This window comes from Vicugna pacos, chromosome 13 (genome assembly GCF_048564905.1).
Source record: "Vicugna pacos chromosome 13, VicPac4, whole genome shotgun sequence".
Taxonomy (NCBI): domain Eukaryota; kingdom Metazoa; phylum Chordata; class Mammalia; order Artiodactyla; family Camelidae; genus Vicugna; species Vicugna pacos.
This window is the reverse complement of record NC_132999.1, coordinates 31,413,105-31,437,007: the sequence shown is the minus strand read 5'-3', so window position 1 is coordinate 31,437,007 and position 23,903 is coordinate 31,413,105. Positions and strand designations below refer to the sequence as shown.

The 23,903-nt window shown below is 34.7% G+C and overlaps 1 protein-coding gene across 7 annotated transcripts in view; it reads right to left on the bottom strand.

Moving 5' to 3' along the window:
• Positions 1-23,279, bottom strand: part of BEND5 (BEN domain containing 5) — a 925,317-nt gene extending 902,038 nt beyond the window's left edge. The window contains exons 1-3 of one of the 7 annotated variants that reach the window (XM_072974483.1): positions 23,063-23,279; positions 13,509-13,626; positions 11,042-11,107 (exon numbers count right to left, since the gene is read on the bottom strand). In XM_072974483.1, coding sequence (XP_072830584.1) covers positions 11,042-11,107; positions 13,509-13,578 — 136 coding nt within the window. In that variant the 5' untranslated portion in view covers positions 13,579-13,626; positions 23,063-23,279. Of the gene's footprint in view, positions 1-11,041; positions 11,108-12,090; positions 12,108-13,508; positions 13,627-23,062 lie in introns of those variants that run through there. The other 6 variants (XM_072974486.1, XM_072974480.1, XM_072974482.1 and 3 more) reach the window with 6 other exon arrangements.
• Positions 23,280-23,903: the final 624 nt, after the last annotated feature.

Genomic DNA, 23,903 nt, shown 5'->3' with positions numbered 1-23,903 from the left:
ACTTCTGATTTCCTTCAGTATCTTCTGGGATTGGATCCACTTTTCTCTTTCTTCATATTTTCCTTAATTTTGCTAGTGTATATCCCCAAGCAACTTGCTGAAATAGGAAGCATCAGAGATATAAATTTCAATTTCCTATATGTCTGAACATGACTCTAATCTACCCTTACCTGAAAATTTGGCTGGACACAGAATTCTAGGTTGGAAATCGTTTCTTTCAGAACTTCAAAGGCATTATTCCACTACTTTCAGGTCAAAGTATATAAAAAGAATTTCATTTCAGTGTTGTTTACAGTAGACAAAACTAGAAAACCTAAATGCCCATCAATAAGGGAAAATTAAATAAATTATGGTATATCTATACTGTAGAGTATTCAGTCATAAAACATGATGACAATGTGAAAATATGGGAAGATATTCACAATAAACAGCTAAATGTTTTCATAAAACTGTATAAAACAGTATTATATTCTAATTAAAATATAAATAAAAGTACACATTGTTTATATGCATATAAACATTTACCCCTGATATGTATGGGCAAAGGAATAGAAGGATATACACCAAAATATTAATGGGTGGTTATACTAAAGAAAATATATTTATAACCAATTTTATTTCATTCATATTTTCTGAATTTTTAACAAAATATATGTAAACTATAAAAAGCAGAAAAAATTCATACAATAGAAGGTTTTTTTGGTAAAAATATGTAACATAAAATTTATCATGTCAACTACTCTTAAGTGCATAGCTCAGTAGTGTTAAGTATATTCACATCATTGTGAAACGTATCTCAAGAATTTTTTTATTTTGTAAAACTGAAACATAGTCCATACCCAGTGAACAAATACCCGTTTCCTCCACTACCTGGCCTCTGGTGACCACTATTTAATTTTCTGTTTCTATGAATTTGACTACTTTAAACAGTTCATAAATAGAATCATATAGGATTTGTCTTTTTGTGACTAGTTTATCTCACTTAACATAATGTCTTCAAGGTTCATCCATGCTGTAACATGTGCCAAGAATTCCTTTGTTTTTAAGACTGAATACTATTCTATTGTGTGTATGCACCACATTTTGTCTATCCATTCATCCAGTAAGGAACATATGGATTGATTCCACCTATTGGCTATTGCAAATGATGATGCTATGAAGATGGATATGCAAATATCTCTTCGATACTCTGCTTTCAATTCTTTTGGATGCATAAATAGAAGCTTTTTAAACTGCTCTCCGCTTAACTAACCTACTAGATTATGATATTCTTCATATCCTCTGTAAAACATTCTGTCCGATTCCATGGCACACTAACTACTCAAGGCTAAGAAGCTACTCTCAAGTATGCCCTGCACTTGGGCTTCTATTGGTCAAATTATACAATTTCTAAGAATTCAGTTTTATCTGATAATAACACTATTTTATCAGTTACATTAGTTATTATTATTATTTTAATTAGATATTATATAAACTGTTGAATTATAAATGTGAAAGGGGGATGTTTCCACAGAAGTACAGTTGAATGCCTGTGGAAACTTTAAGAAGATAAAGGCAAGTAGCTAAAAAACTATTATTAAATTAAGTACAGAACAGACAACTGTAAAAAAGACTTTTAAAATTATACAAATCTAGAAGAATTCTTTACACAGTTTGCTTTACAAATGTCTTTTAATTCCTGCTCAATTCTGAAGAAAGCAAACTTGGAAATGTAAACAACACAACATGCAAAGAAATATTCATGTTTTAAATTTAAGTATGTATGTATCACTTTTATGATTTACTGTTTTAACTGACTTTTCCAATAAACTGACCAACTATTAATTCAGACTGTACCAGATAAGAGGAATTCTACTCTATTTTTATTTTTCAATATTTTATTTACAGATTATATAACTTTAAATATCAACATATTTATATTTTTGTTAATAATATAATATACTCAGACTGCCTGAGTTCAAATCACAGCTCCACCAAAGACTAGCTGGATGGTAATATACCTAACTTCTCTCTGCCTTAGCTTTCTCACAAAGATAATAGTGTTTTCTTTATAGGGCCATACCAAACAGATAAGTGTGTGCTATTGTAATTAGGTAAGCCTCTAGACCAGTTTCCTAATCCAGCCTATGAACAATCTAATGTCATAATTATAAATAAATCCAGGAGGGGGGAGGGTATAGCTTCAGTGGTAGAGTGCATGCTTAGTATGCACGAGGCCATCAGTTAAATCCCCAGCACCTCCATTAAAGTAAATAAACTGAATTACCTCCCTCTGAAACAAAAAAAATCAAAAAACAAAACAAATAAAAACACATAAATAAATCCAGGAAATGGATTCTGCTCTTTGCCTCTTTTGTCTATTTTGTAATCTTTACCAGAAAGATTTTCTTCCTTATGCATTAAACTTCCCCTTTTATAATTTAAAATAATTTTCTCAATTCTGTTTCAAATATGAAGCTCACTGGATTTGACAAGAGCTCCAGAGTCTAGCTCTTGATGTCAAAGGTACTAATTAAATGTTTAGAGAAGTTCATTATTACAGCCCAAGTACTATTTTGTGTATATTTGGGTATTCCGTAATATGATAATTTTTTAAAGAGAACAGAATAAAAAATAGTGAATGATGATAAGATATGTTCAAGATAAAGTAGCAGCCCAACATTACATAAAACTTAATAAAATTAGAATTTTCTAATACTTTGAATACCTACTTCAATCATGAATATTTTTCAATTCTTCTCATATTTACAGAAATTCATAAAGAAAAGATTTTTAAAAGTCATAGTATAACCATGGATCAGTTATGTATACCTGGTTTTTTGGTATATACTTCACCATTATTCCCAGTCCTTAAATAACAGGAGCTGTTCTAAAGCAAGTGAACAGTAGATGAAGTTCAAATACTCCTACTCTAATGCCTTTTTTTTTTGACAATATCCCTTTTGTTCTAGCTCCACAACCATCATCCTTACTGAAGCCACTGATGACTTTGTTACTGCCTCCTCCCTGCTACCCCCAGTTATCACTCTTGTGCTAAATTATAAATTTGTAACATAAATTAGATCATATCATTCCCCATTTAAATATTTGATGACTTGCCATTGCATTTAAAAGATCTAAATCCAATAACCTGACCCATAAACCCTGGATCATTTGGCCTCTCTCTAACTCTGTAGCCTCAGCTCACTCACTAGTTGTCATTCATTCATTCATTCTTTTACTTATTAATTCTTTTTCATTCATTTGGCCATTATGAGTTGAGCACTGCTCTGAGACCTGAGTGAACAATACAGGCTAAAATTATTGCCTTCTTGGAGTTTATATTCTCTCAGTACCCAAGAGTGATCTGGCTATGAGAAACAAATAACAAACAAGATAAAAAGGGAAAATTGTAACACATTATAGGCTGATAAAGGCAAAAGAGAAAAAAAAGCAGGGAAGGATATGTGCATGGAAGGGAGTAGTGAAAGAAGGTTTCACCGAAAAGCTCACTTTTGAGTACAGACTTAATGAAGAGAGGGAAAAAACTATCCAGGTATCTAATGCCTTTTAAATTATATCCTACTGTTCCTTTCTTAAGGGTATTCCAGATACGATAACAAATCCCTGAGATCCTGGAAAAGATTACTTTTAACCCTTCTTATCTATATATAACATACATACAGGAAAGTACCCAAATTGTAATATGAAAACAAATGAATTATCATAATGAACACACTTGTACAATTAGCCACATCAAGAAATAGAACATTTCCAGAACCCCAAAATCATCTTGCCCCTTCCTAATCACTATCTCCTATTCTTTACCCAAAGGTAAATCCTGTCCTGACTTCTAACACTATAAGTAGTTTTTACTGGTCTTGGATTATATATTAATGAATTTATAAGACATATATTATTTTGAATCCATTTCTTTCAATCAACACTGTTTTTGTAGTTGATTCATTCTCACATTGTAGTAGAGATTTCCATTATTAGTAATATACAATTTATCCAGATATTCTACTGCTGCTGGACATTTGGGTTGCTCCAATTTTCAGCTATTACAAATAACACTACTATCAATATTCTTATGCGTGTCTTTGAAACACACATATACACATTTGGGGGAAGTATATACACCTAGCAGTGGATGTGCATATGCCCAACTTAAACAGATGCTGCCAAACTGTTTTCCAAGTAGTTGTACCAGTTTATACTGCCACCAGCAGCATATGAGAGTTTTGATAGCCCCATTTCTTCCATACTAGGTTAATTCTGACAATATTTTGTACAAATTTGTCACACGTTTTAATACTTTTTTTAAATTTAAAAATATATTCCTTTATTTCAAAATATAGAGACTTTTATAGCAAACTTTTTGTTTTGGTATCAAATTCTAGCTTACTTTCACTTTGTTCAGAGTCCTTTCCCTACAGGATTTCAATTCTTTTTTTTTACATTTATACTCTTTTTTTTTTTTATTGAAGTACAGTCATTTACAATGTGCCAATCTCTAGTGTACAGCACAATGTCCCAGTCATGCATATACATATACATATTGATTTTCATATTTTTTCCAATTAATACATTCTTTTAAAACCAAATATTTTGCTAATCTTTCTTCTTTATTGAAGACCAAGACCCCAGAAGTTTTACAAAACTTAAGGAGTTAACTTAACTTACATGATACCAATGACCATCATAAACAACAAAGTGTCACCTATATCTAAGTGTTGGAAATGTATCTTATACTACCAAGTACCTATTATTCCAAATTATAATCTTACTTTTCTCTTCGCATATCTCTGTAAAAAAAAATGTTTGTGTGATACCTGGAGTGACTATCTAAAATCATCTATCCCCCAAGTCTATAGAAGATTTGATGGGTTCCACTTATTCCTCTAGGAAACCACTTCCCTGCTGCTAAAGGAAATGATCTATGTACAATACAACCACTCTAGGAAAAAAACAGATCTAAAAAACACATCGGAATATACTAGCATGAATACCAACTATATTTAATATTTGTATTTTTTATACCCCATGCCAAATCATTAGAGTAACTCTAATTTTATCCACAAATGTCAAGAGGCAAAAAAAAGTCTCAATCATAAGAGTTTTGAAATTATTTTTTCCATTTTCTAAGAAACAAGCCTTTTAGCCGAGGAGCTTTAGTATATTGTTAACACATTTACTATAGCACTATGATAAGAGTTGAACAATCTAAAATATAATATTTCTTCCTAAAGGCAAACCAATTCAGCAGTTTTTTACAACTAGGTGGCCAAGCTGATATATCTTTAGAGAGAGGTGAAATTCAAAGGATCTGTTATCAGCATTCAGAAAATAAATCAAACATATATTTTTAATGCTTCTAGACAATATAAGAACCATGTAAAATAGCAAAGAAACAACAAATAAAATAATAGTGAGCTTTTTGTGTGTGTTTAGTGTTATTCATCTAAACTTTTGCCAAGTACGTATTATGTGTAAAGTAAGCACAAATCCAAAACTGTCCACTGAACTCATACTTAGTTAAAACACTACACAACCATGAACTTGAAGCTCATCTGATTTCTCATAATGTAGCCTTTTAAATTCGTTTAACACTTATATATCATGTTTGCTATGTGCTAGGCACTGTACTAACTGCTTTCCAAATATTAACTCAATTAATTCTTGAAATAATTGCAGGTAAATAGCCAGAATTTTAATTCAGGCAGCAGTCTAACTCAAGTCCATGTTCTTAACCACACAAATAACTGGATGTATCTATAAAAATAAAACCAAAATAATTAATCACTTTTTTTAAACAAATCTGAGCCATACTTGAACTTTTGATCATTTACTTCAGGGAAGACATTTTTTATTATTTATTTATAGAAAGAAAAGTATATACAGACTCAAAGGCAAGAAATACAATCCTTTGCCATGTGCATATTAAGCTTGCTTAAAACAATGTGTTGATTTTATAAATATATTAAGAGAAAATATGAAAATACATCTAGATTTGGAAAATATGAAGCTTCTTTTAAATAGTTGAGAAGTACAAAACCAAGAGAGAATAAAAATAGCTTGAACTTGTTCTCCAATTATTTTTTAATCAAGGATGCAATTTGAATCAAGTTTTTATCTGCCCATTTATCTAGTCTTTTCTACGCACACTATCTGAGAGTACCAACAGGGAGTTTCACTGTATTCCTCAGGAGGGAAAGAGGAAATAAGAGAATTGTAAGGTCATTTACTTAATTACCTGCTCTGGCATCTTACCTTCCCTGTTTCCCAGGGCTTTACAGAGCTACAAAAGAGACAGCTCTCTCTAGAATGAACATTCACCCCTTAATGATGTAGAGCCTTGCCGGCAAAATGAAAATACAAAAAAAAAAATCATTTTTGTGTGTTTTGGTTTTTTAATAGAGATACAATTGACATACAACATTGTGTTCATTTTAGGTGTATAACATAATGATTTAATATATTGTGAAATGATTACCACAAGTTTAGTTAACATCCATTACCACACAACTACATTTTTTTCTAGTGATGAAAACTTTTAAGATCTACTCTCTTGGCAACTTTCAAATATACAGTACAGTATTGTTATCTATACTCAACATGCTGTACATTATATCCCTGAAGTTAATTTTTTAAAAAGGAAAGGCCTGCCTGCATGGAGCAAAAGAAAGAAGTCTTTGCTTTCCTGATCTGATCAGATTTCCACTCATAATGGTCCTGCTTCTTCTGACTGGCTTCACTGTTAATATAGGGAGTTCTCAATCAAATACACCTAGGATCATTGCATATGACCAGAACAACCCAAAGAACGTCTGGAAAAACATTTGGTTCTGCAGCTATAAAAGTCACTTCAATCCCAATTCTCTCTAAACTCCATCCCAGTTTCTTAGCAGTAGTAGTTAACTGCAAGCCACAGCATTTGAAATTCCCATTAGAGTAAGTTCTTGAGTATCTAGATAACACCACAAAAATGCCTTAATGATAATGCCTTACATATGTAAAGCATACACATTTAATCCTTGAAATCAACCTGTACAAAATCAACCATTTATCATAAGAGAAAATAAGACTCAGAGAAGTTATCATATGTGTTCACAATCATATATCTTGACTGTGCTACCACTTAAATCCTCAACTAAGCCTAGAATAAATATACTGCCTCAGTTCCCAAGTAGGCTGAAAGGAATAATACATGATTGTGCATCAACATAAAATAATGAATTAATTTCTCAGAAAACAGCACACAATAGAGCTTTGAGGGAAGAGAAGATGAGATATGTATTTTAAATGTAAAGAAAGCTCATCTTTGGGAGATATGTAGCTTTGATGTCCTGCCCAGGGAGAAAAGGCTCTGGCGGGATATCACTGATGAGATATGGTCACATTTTCTATTCTTTTAGCTACTGTATACAGTTTTTGTCAAGGCCTAGGCTGACAGTGGTACTAATTGTAAAGGCTTAAATTGTAATGTACTTAAAATCATTTGTCATCTGTCACTTATTAGGCATGTAACCTTGGCCAAGCTATTTAACATGAGTCTCACATTCCTTACTGTAAAAATGATGACAGTAATACCTTCCTCACAGTAAGTCTGTAAGGACTAAGTTTCAGAATTCTGTAACATATAGCACATGTTTAGCACAACAAATCTTGTACTAATATAAATTATGCATATGAAATTGCTGTGTAAAAACTTGCTGTGTTGAAAGTGCTATGAAGATGATAACATTATCATTGCTGACATATCATATTAAAGTTATATCCTCTTCACTATAAAAAAAAATCTCAAATTTAACAGGGTCATTTGAGAACTAAATGAAATACAATACACGGAAAATATTCAAAGCAAGCTCTCAATAAACACTTGTTTAAAAATCTACAAGTGAATGAAAATGAATATATGTTTGTATACATATGATTGAACTATTATGCTGTACACCAGAAATTGACACACTGTAAACTGACTATACTTCAATTAAAACAATATCTACAAGTGAAACTCCCAAAGAAGTCAATGAAGTCAGGAAAATTTAGTACACTACCTAATCTAGACTATTATATGACTTCAAAATTCATAGACAATAATCTTTCATTTATAAGACAGAATATTATGTGGGATATTAAAATCATCAATTATTAATACTTTGGGTCCAAAGACCCTCATGCAATGTTATTAGAGCCAATATAATGTGAATTCCCCTTGCAGGATGTTAGTTCTAGTATATATTAAAAATACATATACACATAATTTTATACATATACTTATTGCTTTCAATATATCTATACAAATAATTTTTCATTATCTGCATATATGATGTAATATATAATCTAAAAATAGATTACAATCTTTATAATACTCAGAAATTTTATATACTCCAATATTTCAAAATCTTTAAGTAAATGATTCATCTTTATATCCAACTTACTCTTTAGATAATACATATCTATATTCATATATTCAACCACACATACTTTCATTGGTTTTATCTCCTATCCTGTCTCTCAGAGTCAAATTTCAAATTTCTAACTGCATCTTCATCATGTCCACACAGATATCCCATTATTACCTCAAATTCAATGTGCCTAAAATATACCTATCCTTTCCACAACAGAAGCATTTCCTCCTTTGATTCTTCCATTTTTGTCAATGAATCCCCAAGTTTAAAAACTCAATCTTTTTTTTTTATTTCAGAGTTGTTTTTTTTTTAGTTGAAGCATAATAACTTTACAATGTTGTGTCAATTTCTGGTGTACAGCATAATGTTTCACTCATACACATACATACACATTCCTTTCCATATTCTTTCTCATGTTCATTATAGGTTACTATAAGATATTGAATATAGTTCCCTGTTCTATACAGTATAAACTTGTTGTTTATCTATTTTATATATAGTAGTTAGTATCTGCAACTCTCAAACTCCCAATTTATCCCTTCCCACCCTCTTTTGCCATTGGTAACCATAAGTTTGTTTTCTATGTCTGTGAGTTTGTCTCTGTTTTATAAATAATTTCATTTGTGTCTTTTTTTTTAGATTCCACATATAAGTGATATCACATGGTATTTTTCTTTCTCTTTCTGGCTTACTTGACTTAGAATGAGGATCTCCAGGTCCATCCATGTTGCTGCAAATGGCATTATTTTATTATTTGTTATGGCTGAGTAATATTCCATTATATAAATATACCACAACTTCTTTATCCAGTCATCTGTCAATGGACATTCAGGTTGTTTCCATGTCCTGGCTATTGTAAATAGTGATACTATGAACACTGGGGTACATGTATCTTTTTGAATTAAGGTTCCCTCTAGATATATACCCAGGATTAAAAACTCAATCTTTTTTGATCCCTTTCTGTCTGCTCTCTGAAAGATACCATATAGAAGGAACAGCAAAAAGCTTGGAGTCAGCTGGATCTGTTTCTACCTTGTTTCTACTTGTTCCTACTTCTTATTAGTTGTGTGTGCTTAAGCAAATTCTTTATTTTATCTTTTATGAACTTAAGTTTCCATGTCTATAAAAATAGAAATTCATTTCATTTACCTTGCAGGATTTTGTAAAGCTTAAATATAATATATATAAGGAGCATAATAAATAGTGAGCATTCATAAATATTAACAAAGCAGCTTCTCTTCCTTCATCACATCAAGTCATCAAGAACTAGAGACCCTTACTTTGAAATATCCTCATTTTCACAACCCCTGGGCCCTTCTCATTTAAATCCTTAAGTTTTGGTTGTCATCTAATTCCTTATCCATCTGGGGCAATGGCCACACAAAAAACAGCCTGTTCAAAGTCCTCCTTTAACCTGGCAAACTAGTTCCCAGTGGCACTTAAACCACTTTCTATCAGTTTGGAATCCTGGAATAGTTCCGTCCATCCAAGTTCCTTCTACCCACCTTCCAACACTCTCCTTCATGCCTATGATCCCTTGATTCCCCTTAGAACTCTCTGAGACTATATTACAAATTCTTCACTGCCTCTTCATTATTTACCCTTCTTATGGCTGTCTAATCACTCTGCCATCCAGTCTAGCTCCCCATGTCACCAACCTTCTAGCACTAAGGTGATCTCTAGGATTGCACCTCTTATAAACTCTCTCCAATACTCTTCTACTCTTCATTAAAAGTTTCCACTACCTCTTTACTCTAAAATCTGGCTCTCCCCAGATGGCACAATTTCTCTTACAATCCTCTTAAGAAGAGACTGCTCCTTTTTTCTTACCCCAGGATCTCTAAAATGAAAGGAAAAACAGTATTCTCAGCTCCTTGTTTGCTTACAGATCATTACTATTTCCTATTCAAAAATGGTTTTTCTTTGGGAGGCCAAGTCATGAGACTAAATCACCCATTCCCAACTGACAGTGAACTACTATAGAATTCCTCTTCATGTCTTCACTGAGTGCTAAGAATACAACAATAAATAAGGAAAATGTAACAGGATGTTGAGTGGTATATACGGAGTTATATAAAATACATCAACATTAATTTTACCTGTTTTTTATATTTTAATGTTTCTACTTAGCTAACTTAAAATTATATATGCAGATCACTGAACTAGAGCTTCCCATTCCAAAGTCTAGCCTTCAATGGAAGAGGACGTTAGCTGAGTATGAGTATGGAATTTAAATGCTACTGTATCCTCCCTCCCTAGCTTTGATAGTCTCTACTCTTCTACCCAGACCTATTCTACCTTCTACTCCTACCTATTCTACTCCTGAATAATAGATCTACTTACTAACTCCCAAATACACCACATGCATTTGTGCCTCTTCCTATGCAGAATATCCTTTCCTTTCTCACCCAGAAGTCTTTCTTGTCACAAAGTATAGCATTCTTTTAAATATTTGCTGCCCTGCCCTATGGCAGGACTATACAACCCACCCTGTCAGTAGCAGCCTTGCTATAAGCCTTGAACAGAAATGTGAGCAGAAGTGAAATGTGCCACTTCCAAGCAGACGCGTTAAAAAGAATCACTGCATGGTTCCAATAAGGTCTCTTTTCCTCTTGCATGAGACCAGAAATGTCCCAAATAAAACTTACCACAAAAGCCTGTGTTCTGACATGAAGATATGGAGCAAACTATAGCTGATCCACAATGGATATATACTGAAAGCAAGAAATAAACCTTTGTTATAAACCCCTGGGATTTTTGAGTCATTTATCACTATATAACTTAGCCTAAACTGGCTAATATGTTGTTTCATTTTACCATAATCATTCCCATTCTTCAATATGTATCTTAAGCACCCCTATTTCCATACAATTTTCCCTGACCAATTTATCTTATTTTTTCCTCCTCTAAATTCCTAGAGTTCAGCTGTACTACTTTTTATAGAAATTCTAATCTATTCTTGTTTCGAATTATCATTTAAATCTGAATCATGTATAATTGTTTAATGGCTGCTAACATCACATAAAGAGAGACAACTAGATATTATGTGCCTCTTAATGAAACACATAAAACCACTTTTGAAACAGTCTTTAAAAAAAATAAAAAGGAGTCTAGATGTAATGAGCCTTCCAGATATACACAGTCATTTATAAGAAATACAGAAGACAGAATAATGTTTTGAACTACACCATGGGAAAGCAATCAGCAAAATCCAGGGAAACAATATGCTTTAATCAAATAAAAAACTGCAAGGGAAAGAAAATAGATGAAGGGGGAAACCAATATATGAAATAATCAAAATAAAAACTAACTGGATATGTCGTATTAAGGAATAATTGTTATTTGGTATGATTACATACTTTTTGATATGAATATATATATTTGCTATAATTATATATATATGTATGTCATGTAGTATGTATGTGTGTGTTTATAGAGAGAAAGAGGGAGAATGTATCTTTTAGAGATATACATTGAAATATTTATAGGTTAAATTATATATCTGTGATGTGCTTCAAAACAGTCCTGGGGAAAGAAGAGAAGTAAGAAGGAATAATTGATAATTGCTGAGGCTGGATGATGGGTATGTAGGAGTTCTAGTACTATACTTTCTATTTCTGTACATGTTTGAAATTTTCCATAATTAATGGTTATTTTAAATGGAGTTATTTTAAACTAGCCACATAATACAACTTACTTAATAGTTTGTGTCCAAAATTATTTGTCTAAGTAGTAGCTTTATAGATACACTGATCCTATTAAGGTTATGTGACCAAGTAAAACTTGGTCTAGAAGAGTGGCCTCTATGACTGTAAAAGGAAGGAGAACATAAACTTATCTCTCTGGTGGGTTTTTTCAATTAAGCCTACTAGAAGGGAAAAAAACGTATATAATTTTTTTCACAATGATGGTCTAAAACAGGGGCTGAAAATTTTATGAGCTAAGCAGGTAACACCAAATGATTAAAGCAAACTGAGAATAAGGAACTAAGGACAAAATAGTGAGAGGTGGGGACCGTGTCATACCAGAAAGCCTTATACTCCTTCTAAAGGTGGTACTAGCTACTCAGCTCCAGTCAATGGTGAACATGAATCAGTGTAGGCCCAGTTTTGCCAAGTTGCCTGAATTTTCAAGAGAAGCCAGAAATTCACACTTTTGTGTGAAATTTCCCTGTTTTTAAACAATTAACAATCAATCTAATCTAATTAATTCCTTGTTTTTATGCTTCATGAGCCCTGCAAAATATAACTAGTAGTTTGATCCATCCCCTGTGATGCCAGTTTGCAATCACTGGTCTAAGAAAAACTTAACATGGATGATGGAGTGAAGGGAGATGTATTCCAGCTCTTTACTGACAGCAAAAATTTATTTTGTTGATAGCCATTAAGATGAGAGAAGAAAGACTTTACCTGATACATTGCCACCTTTAACGTTCCTATTGTATAAATAAATTATTGAACATAAGTTCTTTGTGGGCAGTTGTCATTTACTTCTCTAATCCCGAAACAAAGCTCCACAAAACAAGTGTCTGGTAAATTAATTTAAAAGAATGGTCACAAGCTTCAGTTTGAGTAGAGAGTCAAAGGACCAAATGGTTTTACCTTCAGCTTATATAGCTAGTCTATGAAAAGTCTCAAAATTTCTAAGTCAGTCCAGGAACTATACTGGTTTCCTCACAATGATTTGAGCCCCTGAGTCTGTCCTAGTTCTGGCACATGGGCATACAGATTGTCCACAGAGGAATTAAATGTGGAGGACTGGTGTAAAAGACAGAAAAGACCACCAGAGGTCCTTCACCTTAATGCTAACACTTCTTGATTAATAGGGTATGCATTACAGAAAAGAGCCTCATCTTTCTTATGCTCCTATTTTCTGTATAGAAGCCAAATTCAAATTGTATCAATCTTATTATAAGAAAAAACGGGGAGGGCAGGGCATAGCTCAGTGGTAGAGCACGTGCCTAGCAAGCACAACGTCCTGGGTTCAAACCTCAGTACCTCCACTAAAAATAAGTAAATAAATAAAAACCCAATTACTTCCCCAAAAAATAAAATAATAAATAAAATTTTAAGATATGAAATTATTTTTAAAAGAAAAAATAATAATTAAAGTTACATTCCCAAGACCCAAGGAAGTCAGTGTGGAGGGAGATAGGAAGCTTCTGCTCACAAGTCCAGTCAGACATGAGACTTATCCAGTACTGCCTGAGCCTGATATAAATTTGCTTGTAATTCTGTAAGAGAAAATGTGAAAAATGAGAAGAGATAAACAAAAAATAACTTGAATATAAGAATGTGATAAATATGGTTCAAATAAAGCTATATATAATTTAAGCAACTTAAAATAATTGTGTTTCTTTATTTAAATTCTACATAAGCATTTACACTTTTTCAAAATGACTAATTAAAACTTGCAAGGCAAAGAGAAAGATAGCTTCAGAATTAAGAAATGTGGTGATTCCCTGATGTATCCAAGGACTACTTTACTTTTCATTAGAAGCAGTTTTCTCAGATTCAGAAAACTAATAGGAATAGAAAATGGATTTAAGCTCTGATTTATCATTTTTAAAACTCCATAGTACTTAAAAGTCAAATTTGATTTTTAGGAATTCCATATACATAAGTATTTTTAATTGTATTTTCAGCCATTTTTCTTCTCTTTGATACTAAATATTCATAATACTCAAGATAGTTGAGCACATCCATTTTAGATCTGAAATACTTAATAAGAACCAGAGATTTCTCTTGGCCTGCCAAACAGAGCATAGCCAAGTAATAAAGAAAAAAGAGAATAATAGAAAATTGAAGGAAGAAAGAAACCAAAGACCTAGGGTTTATTCTGTATGCCAATCTCTTCTACTTAACTGGAATAAGGCAGGGGTAGGAAAAGCCTGCAGCAGAAAAATTGGGAAAGCTAGAGATGAAAATTTTACAGATTTTACTAATCTTTAGTTTCTTTAATAAAGATAATGGATTGAAAAAGTAATATAAGAACATTTAGCTTGCTAGGACAGAAACAAAAGGAATTTATCTATTCTCTTCATAATATTTAACTGTTTTTGAAAAACAACTTGAAACTTCCAAACGTTCAAAGTGTTTATTGTTCACAGCTGATACCTACAGAATAAGGCTGCTTTTGTCATTCTCATAACAAGAAAACTTAATCTCATAGTTTAAGTGGGTAGTGCGTTTTTAAGGGTGGTTGGCAACTTTTGATTATCTAAATGAAAAATAGTATTAAAATTAGTTACCTGAAAAAATTTCTACTTACTTCATTTCATCAGGGTGATATGCACTTCAATGTAAACTTTGCTGAGAACAACTTTTTGCCAAATTCAAACCACTTTGAAAGTAAGGATGTACAAATAATAAAGAAAATTTTCTCTCTCCTCCCCAAAAAACAATTTGACCCCTATGATAATGGAGATCACTAATTAGTTACAACACCTACTGTCTCAGAATGTACCACCTCAGATTTCAACTAAAACATATACAATACTTCAATTATCTATTGAGTACCTTAGCTGAAGAAACCCAGTAAATTAAAATAACATTGATCTAATCACAATACAAAAATCTCCCAGTAACAGAAAAGATAGTCAGTCAATGCAATACAACCTAAAATTAGTCTCAACTCTGGTAAATGTTGATGCAAAGGAAAGAAAATTCTTTTTCCTCAGGACTTTATTAAATCAATTTCTAGGAATTAATATAAAAATAAAAATAGAAGTTGCATGATGATTCCCTCTTCAGAATACAGGGAAAGTTGCTTTCACAAAGTTGAATCCTAGACTACATATGACTTATATTAAATTGAAGTTAATTTTTCTTCATCCAGTTCTATAATATGAGTGATGCTGAGCTTCAAATCAAAGACCACACAATAATGATAAACCTAAAGTTATACAAGACCTTCTAGTTTTTTATAGCAAAGTTCAAAATATTTACAATAATTTTTACCAAGCTGCAAAAATTTTACTAGCATTTCTCATAATCATTGCTATTCTTGTGGTGGTTCACTGGTAATGATATCAGTAAGATGAGAAGTTAGAGTATTACTGCTTTGGATGCTATTTCCAACTTTAATTAAAAATTAATTTAAGTTCTTCTTAATGTAGTTATAACACGTATTTATAAAATTGCTGTCTTCCAGTATCTGGGGTAGCCACATGATCAGAGAGGCTCTTTAAATGTATGTGAAGCTGCCTGTCTCACAGAATGGAAGACATCAATTAATGCAGTGAGTTGATTAACAGAATTTCTACTCTATCATGTGTACACCCTCACAATTCTATTGAGGAAAGGATTATATTACCATTTTAAAGATGAATAAAAGTGAGGCTCAGAGAAGCACTATTACACAGTTAAGTGGAAGGATTGGCTTTTAAATTTTATCTGTTTAACAAACAAAACATAAATACAAAACAGAAACAGACTCATAGAATACAAACTTGTGGTTGCCAAGGGGGCAAGGGGTGGGAAGGGATAGACTGGGATTTCAAAATGTAGAACAGATAAACAAGATTATACTGTATAGCACAGGGAAATATATACAAGATCTTATGGTAGCTCACAGAGAAAAAAATGTGACAATGACTATATATACGTTCATGTATAATTGAAAAATTGTGCTCTACACTGGAATTTGAAAAAAAAGGTATATATATATATATACCTTTCTGATGTTCATTACTACTTCAAGTATTTCCATGTTCCTTCCAGATATCATTTCATTGCTTCTAAAGTGCTACTTAAATGTTTCTTTTATTGAGATCTTACAGACAACAAATCCACTCAGTCTTAGTCTAAGATATGTTTCAGTTATATCACCATTAAAATAAATAAATAAACTAAAAAAATAAAAATAAATAAATCTTATATGTTTAATTTCAAAACCTATGCCCTTCCAAACAATGCAGAGGCCAGCATTTGCTTTGGATTGCTCTAGCCCAGATGTTATTAGATCAACCCTTTCCACAAAAGTATTCATACTTTGAAGATTTCAGATTCTTAAATGTAACCTCATAACTAACAAAGAATTTCTTAACCTGGATTTCTGAGGATGGACATTATCTCTTAAAATCATTTTCAAATTTTTTGTGTCTACACATAGCATGCATTTTCATGAGAAAGAATTTATTTTCTTTTCATTACATAGTCAAAGGGATTTATGATCCCAGAAGTGTTTAAGAACAAATATGGAGGGATGAGGGTGAAGGGTTAGGAAGGAATACAGTCTTTAGCTCTGTCAATAGATGAGCAATACTAGCAATGTTCTGAATAAGCTTTATTCCCTAACCACACAACTTTTCTGTGCACATGTTGTTCTCTCTCTTTTCCATCCCTCCTCTCCTAGGCCCTCTGCCTACTAACATCACTGGACTAACTCATTTCTGTCATTCAAGCCTCAACTCATTTGTCCTTCCTCCATGAAGCTTTGCTGAACTATAACTGCCATTGCCCCCAGGTTGTCAGGGAACCATTTTCTGGCATCAGAATTCTGTATACAACTCTGTCATTGCCTGGATGGTAATTTTCTAACTCTATTCCTCCTCCACTAGGATGGGAGCTCCTTAAAAGCAGGAACTTTGTCTAACATATCTCTGAATTTCCAGAGTTTTCCACAATGCCTGGTACATAGTAGGTATTCAATACATATTTTTGAATGAATAATTTTTAAATGAATAACACAGTCCACAACATAGTGATTTCTTTCACAAAACATGACATAGAGATTAATATACTACAATTAGTAACTTCTAAGACTCCAAAAAACAGGCAAGCAAATTATAATTGCTGGCAGATTGTTTTTCCCATTCCCTTATACCAAATCTCAGATATTTTTTCCATAACATTGTTGAAAGTTTTTATTTAGGAGTCTCTAACCCAACACAAAAGTTTTCAATCTTACAGAAAATTCTAGGAGCCTTTATGTTTGCCTGTTTTGTCTTCCTTCAGTTGACATGCAAGTACATTATTTTGAAAGCCTATTTAAAGACTCAAATATTCACAATCAATAGTTCTCAAAAATATATGACAAAAACTTCTTCCTTCAGAGTTTGAAAAAAAGAGAAACTTCTTTTATGAATAAATGGGAAATACAAAAAGTAAAAATTATCATATTTCCACATAGTGAACACCATTAATGAATTATTTAAGCTTTCATACTTGCAATAATTTTTATAAGCAGAAAAATCAAATTCAGCTAAGAATGAAACTTTTTCTTAAATTGAAAAATTTAACACCTACTCCATTGCTGAAATTTAACAATAAAAATATTTTGAAACTCACATAAGCCTGTGCTGTTCTTAAAGGACTCAAAGACACAGGTGTGACTTTGTTAAGAATATGTATGCAAAATATGGGCATCCTTCTGACCTTCTTAAAGCATACAGTTCTCTAGTATCGCTCATTGAAAATGACACTGATCCAAGAGACTGAAACTGAAGCCAAATGCAACATTCATAAACATCAGAAAGACAGACATTATCAGAGATTCTTAAAAAGAACAAGCACATAGCATCATGGAAACAAAAGGTGCTTTCTGTCCCAATACTTTTGGGATTTTTAATAAATCTAAGCTCGCTGACATTACAGAAGATATAAAGGTAATAAAAAAAATTGAAGTTTTAAAATATTTCTAAAAAGGGGTAAAAGTCCACATTTCCTTTTCCACAATTTCAAAATCTCTAAATCTCTAAAAACAGTGATTTTTTTTTCCATAACTTTGGTGCCAAAATTAATCTGTAAGCAAAACTTAACCTAAATTGATGTGAAGCCATTTATAACTTTTATTCAATTAGTGTGAATGTGATACGAGTGTGTTTGATTACAGGGTACTCTCCCATGCCCTACTAGGGGTGTTATATAATAAGCAGCACATATGCTGCACTGCCTTTCCATAATCAAAAAAAAATCCAAATTCTGAAATATATTTACACGTAAGGGTGCACAATAAGGAACTACAGACCTGGATTTCCTCTTATTTTAAAGGTGATTTTGCTAGTAAGCCTTCAGGAAAAGGCGCACACACACGTGCATATACCAATTAAGCTACAATTTCTGTAGGGGTGTAAGACATTGTGCATTTCCCATACCTTATCTCTAATTGTCAGCTGAAAAGTAGGTGTCACTATCCTCAATTTACAAATAAAGAAACTAAAGCAAAAAAAGTTTAACTATTTTGCCCAACTATCAACAAATGAAAGATAAAATTATTTTCATTTCTAAGTCTTTTTAAAATTTCAGGGTTCTGTCTAGAGATAATTTCAGATAATGTAAAGTTGCTTCTTTTAAAATATTCACTTTGTTCACAGAGAAAGTGGTCAAGGTTCAGGCCATTTTAACCGACAGCATCATTCTAAAACTTCTGGGCCTAAATCTACATGGGCCTTCACAAAAGAAACAAACTTGGCAATAAGGAAAACAAATTATTTTAACTCAAACAAAAACTTTTTTTTATGATAGTTGGAAAGGAGGGAGAAGAATCTGAGAAACTGAAGCAGGCACAATCTAGCCTGAGACTAATACTACCACATTTAGTTAACCGTAACATTTCTTTTGTATAATTATTAATAGCCAAATTGTTGGAGAAAAAGAAAAACTCTAAGAGTCATGTTCTCATTTCAAATTATAGTATTTAAAAGAAAAAAAACTTCCTTTCGCAAATCTGACCATCTTACAGGGCTATCTGCATGCCTGAAAAAAAAAACATCCTAAGTGTCCCTTCACTCTTCAAGAAATTCCTCAAAATCCACCTCATACAGAGACTCCTCCCATGACACAGTTCAGCTAACAATTGTACATTCACCAAGCTTGGCCTCTGCCTCGCTCCTGACAGGAAATCAATTATGCTAATGGAGAAAAATGAAAAAAAGTCTTATTTTAATCATTGTATGTTTAAAGCTTGCATTTACATGTAAAATATATGTAATACATTTGAATTTTTTATATTCAAGCTTCAGGGGAATTAAAGAAACACCATGTATTTGGCTCTTCAGATACATTATCTCTAGTATTCAGTTATCCTGAAAATATCATCCCCATTTCACAGATGAGGAAACTGAAGATCAGAAAATTTGAATCCAAGATTCATATCTAATAAGTCATAGAAACAGGATTTTAAAAAGGATCTTTCCGCTCCACCTTGCTAATGTATGCTTAGCTTAGAATATTTCCAATAGGGCAGGAATCTTCATCATGGCATTATTTCTGCTGTATGTAACATGTTGCAATACAAACAGAAGCCCAAATAATGAATCTAGATAATGTTAAAATAGCCAAAAAACGACAATCTTACACTAATTATTTGCAGATTGAGCAAGTTGTTTAACTTCTCTGTGCCAAAACTTCACATATTAAATAAAGATAATACCTTAGAGAGTAGTTACAATGCTGAAGTGAATTAAAACATTTAAAGCACTTAGTACAATGTCTGGCACATAATAAACACTTCAGAAATGTTAGCTATTGCTCTTGAGATAAGAAATCACCAAACAGACATATTTTGTACCAGGTAACTCTAGCCAGCAATAGCTGGACACCTAATTCAAAGTCAATCCTACACCTCTTTGTAATCTGTGACATGATTTGGTGGGAAAAGATGATGTGTGTCAATCAGATTCTCTCACTTGGGATTCTGAATTAAAAAAAGAAGATTGAGCCAGTTAACAGAAGTTAAATAGTCTGGCTCCTACCTTCACCAATTTTCTTTTATCAAGGTTATTAATAATGTTAAATATGTTGCTAAATCTATTTTCTCAGTCTTCCTTCTTGTATTCAAGCTGATGAATATGCCACTTATCTTTTCTATTGAAGTATAGTTGATTTAGAATGTTCCAGGTGTACAGTAAAGTGATTCAGTTATACGTATGTATGTATGTATATATAATTCTATTTTTTTCACATTTTTTTCATTACAGATTGTTATGAGATACTGAATATAATTCCCTGTGCTATACAGTAGGTTCTTGTTATCTATTTTAGATACTGTAGTGTGTTTCTGTTAATCCCAAACTCCTAATTTATTTCTCCTCCCTTTCTCCTTTAGTAACCATAAGTTTGTTTTCTGTCGGTGAGTCTATTTCTGTTTTGTAAATAAGTTCATTTGTACCATTTTTTTAGATTCCACATATAAGTGATATATGGTATTTGTCTTTCTATTTCTGGCTTAGTATGATAATCTCTAGGTCCATCCATGTTGCTGCAAATGGCATTATTTCATTCTTTTTTATGGCTAAGTAATAGATATAGATATAGATATAGATATAGATATAGATATAGATATAGATATAGATATAGATATAGATATATACCACATCATCTTTATTCATTCATCTGTTGATGGACATTTAGGTTGCTTCCTTGTCTTGGCTATTGTAAATACTGCTGCTATGAACACTGGGGTGCACGTACCTTGAAATATTCTTTTGGATGTCCTTTTTTCTCCCTGGTTGAAACTTCTCAGTCTCATTGGAAGGCACTGAAATACTGCCACTACTCAAAACTTCATCCCAGGCTTCTTCTGCCCACACTCTTAACTCTCTAAGCAATTTCATCCACACTTACGGCTTCAGCAATTAACTCCACGCTACCTCAGACTTTCTTGTAAATTCAACTGCTTTGTCAATCTCTCCACTTATTTGGTTGTCTTAAAAGATACCTCAGGTTCCACATGTCCAAAATCAAACTCATGATCTTCCCTATCAAATCTAGCCAAGATCCCCTCTAGGATTCTCTGTCTCCATAATGGCACCCCCAACTATTCAGTTGCACAAATTAAAAATTAGAAGTACACTTTTATACATCCTTCTCCCACATTCCCATCTTTTACTAAGTCCTATTAATTATGTCTCTTAAATATTTCCCAACTCCTTCTCTACATTTTAGAATTTTTGACCAATTCTTATCTTGGCCTCCAAGGCCCTGCAAGATCTGCTTCAGTTTACCTCTTTTCTCCTCCTGTTATCCTACATGCAGCCTCACTCGTCTCCTTTCAGTTCCTCAGGGAAAGCTCCTTGAACATCTAGATTATATCAGGTCACTCATCATTCACTTAACAAATATTTGTTAGTAACTTAACTCTATACCAGGTATGGCTCTAGACATGTGGGATTGATAAACACGATAAAGATCCTTGCCTTCATGGAGCTTACACTGTAGAAGAGGAAGACGGGCAATAAGCAATAAAAATAATAAGCAGATTAAATAATATGTGTGAAGGCTGTAAGTATACGGGAGGGAAGAAAAGAAAAAAAATAAGGTAAGAAAATCACAAGCAGGGAGTTTTCAGTGCTTAACTTGATGCCTGGCATACAGTTGGCACTCAAATATGTGCTGAGTAGATGTATAACGAGAGGAATGAGCGTGTTCAAATTGAGGGAGCTTCAACTATCAAATGAGTAGAGGAACTACATGGTGGAAGAAACAGAGATGCTCTGAAAGAAAGAAACCATGCAGGTCTTGAGAGATAATGGTCTCTTGAACCACTGTTGATGGCTCCGTACAGTTTCCAGTTCCAGGCACCTGTACGGTCTTACCAGAACCACCACCTACCTCTCCCATCTCCAAGGGCTGGATAATTTAAGTGGGTCACTCTTGTGACCAAAATACCTAATCAGGACACATACACAAGATTATGTATACCACTTGCATCACCCACTACCACACACATCCCCAAAGCCACTGCTTTTCTACACACACACACACACACACACACATACACACACACACAGATGTCACTTTGATGCCCCAGTTCTTCAGAGCTGGGCTCCTTTTAGGGACAAACTCCCTCCCATATACACAGGACTGTAAAAAACCCTTGCTCCCTTCTATGATCCTGTAAGACCCTTAGGTCACTATCTCTCCAAGCCCAGCCATACTCACAAGGGAGTTCCTTCAGGAACAGGACCCTAGGCCTTCCTTTCTGTCAGTCTCCCAGCACTTTAAAGACTACCCTCCACCCACAGATAGAATATGCACCCTCTGTGATTCTGAATGACCTTCAAGATCACTGATCGCACATACACTCATACTCAGGCACAAGCCTCTCTTGGTAGGGTACTAAAGGAATGGGACTCTGGGTGTCCCCTCAAGCCTCTTGTCCTTTTAGGGACTCATATTAGGATTTGTATACTTTCTCTGTGACCAGGGTGACTCTGAGGCACCACACTTCCCCAAAGCACACTCATACATCCCCATTCCATGACACTGCCTGATACTAAAGTAACACTCCTTCTACTTACACCTGCCTCCTCAGAATCAGAGCCCCTCTCCCCTAAACCATGCCCCTTTAGGGAACCCTCCCATATTCCCAGAGGATTGTGTACACCCTCTCCATGACGCAGCCTATCCCTACAATCAGACCCCATCACAGGTGCCCCTCAGGAGGGGAGTCCTGCGTCTTCCCTGAGGTCGCAGCCGTTCCTGGGCAAAGGCTCTGTCAGGAGTGTGCACATAACATACCACTGCGACGCCGGGACTCCGGAGTCCCTGCTGCCACTCAAAGGGGTACGCTCCTCCCTTGACCCCCGACCCCGAGGTCAGAGCCCTACCGCGCAAACACGCAAGGCGCCTCCTCAGGAGTAGCGCCATGCCCAAGTCCGCCGTCCCCTCAGGCCCAGGACAGCCGCGCTGCCTCAGCGCTTCCCCTGTTCGACCGCCCCCACAGACCTGCCTCAGGCGCCGTCTGGCTCCGCTCCGCCATTTTTTGTTGTCCCTCTGCCTCTGAGCCCACGCGAAAATCGCCGGGCAATGGAGAGCGGGCGATGGGATCCGCGGGCTGACAGGAACTCCCTCAGGAAGACGCGGCACGACGGTTGCCAGGGCAACGGGCGGCCGGCGTGCGGGTGGCCGGCGCGTGGCGGGGGGCGGGCTGGGAGCAAGCGTACGCCCGAGGCCCCGCCCCCCCCGCCTACCCCCCCCCGCCGCCTACCCGCCGCCCCCCCCCCCCCGCCTACCCGCCCGCCTTCCAAGGCCAGGCGCCGGCGGGGCTGGGATTCCGCCGCGCTTCTCTCCTGCAGCTGGGCCACCCCGTCCTGGCAACTGAGCATGCTCGACTGCCTCTGGGCGCGGGACCAGGTCGGTTGGGGGATCCCGCTCACCTGCTGCGAACGCAGGTTCCCGTGCCGACCGCACAGCTAGATGGGTCGGCTTTTCCGTCCTTGGTACTCAACTTTGGGAGCCTGGGACAGGACTCTGATTTCCCGGCGCTTCTCTCCACGGTGCACCTGGCCCTGGTCGAAGTACTGAGTAACTTTTATCTTCATCTGAAATGCCCTGAGAATCAATAATTATGTGCCCCGCCCTCACTCCAAACACATGGAGGGCCAACAGATTCAGGCTCCTCGCCCCTCTACAACTGCACCATTACCCAGCTCAAGAAAAGGCTTCTCTTTCGCTGGTGTATTTCTCAGTGTACCTAGGATGCTCTTTCCCATCTCTGGTGAATCACCACTACCTCCTAAGACCAAAGTATAACATTCGTGTTTACTGAACTGCTCTGTCCTTTCAC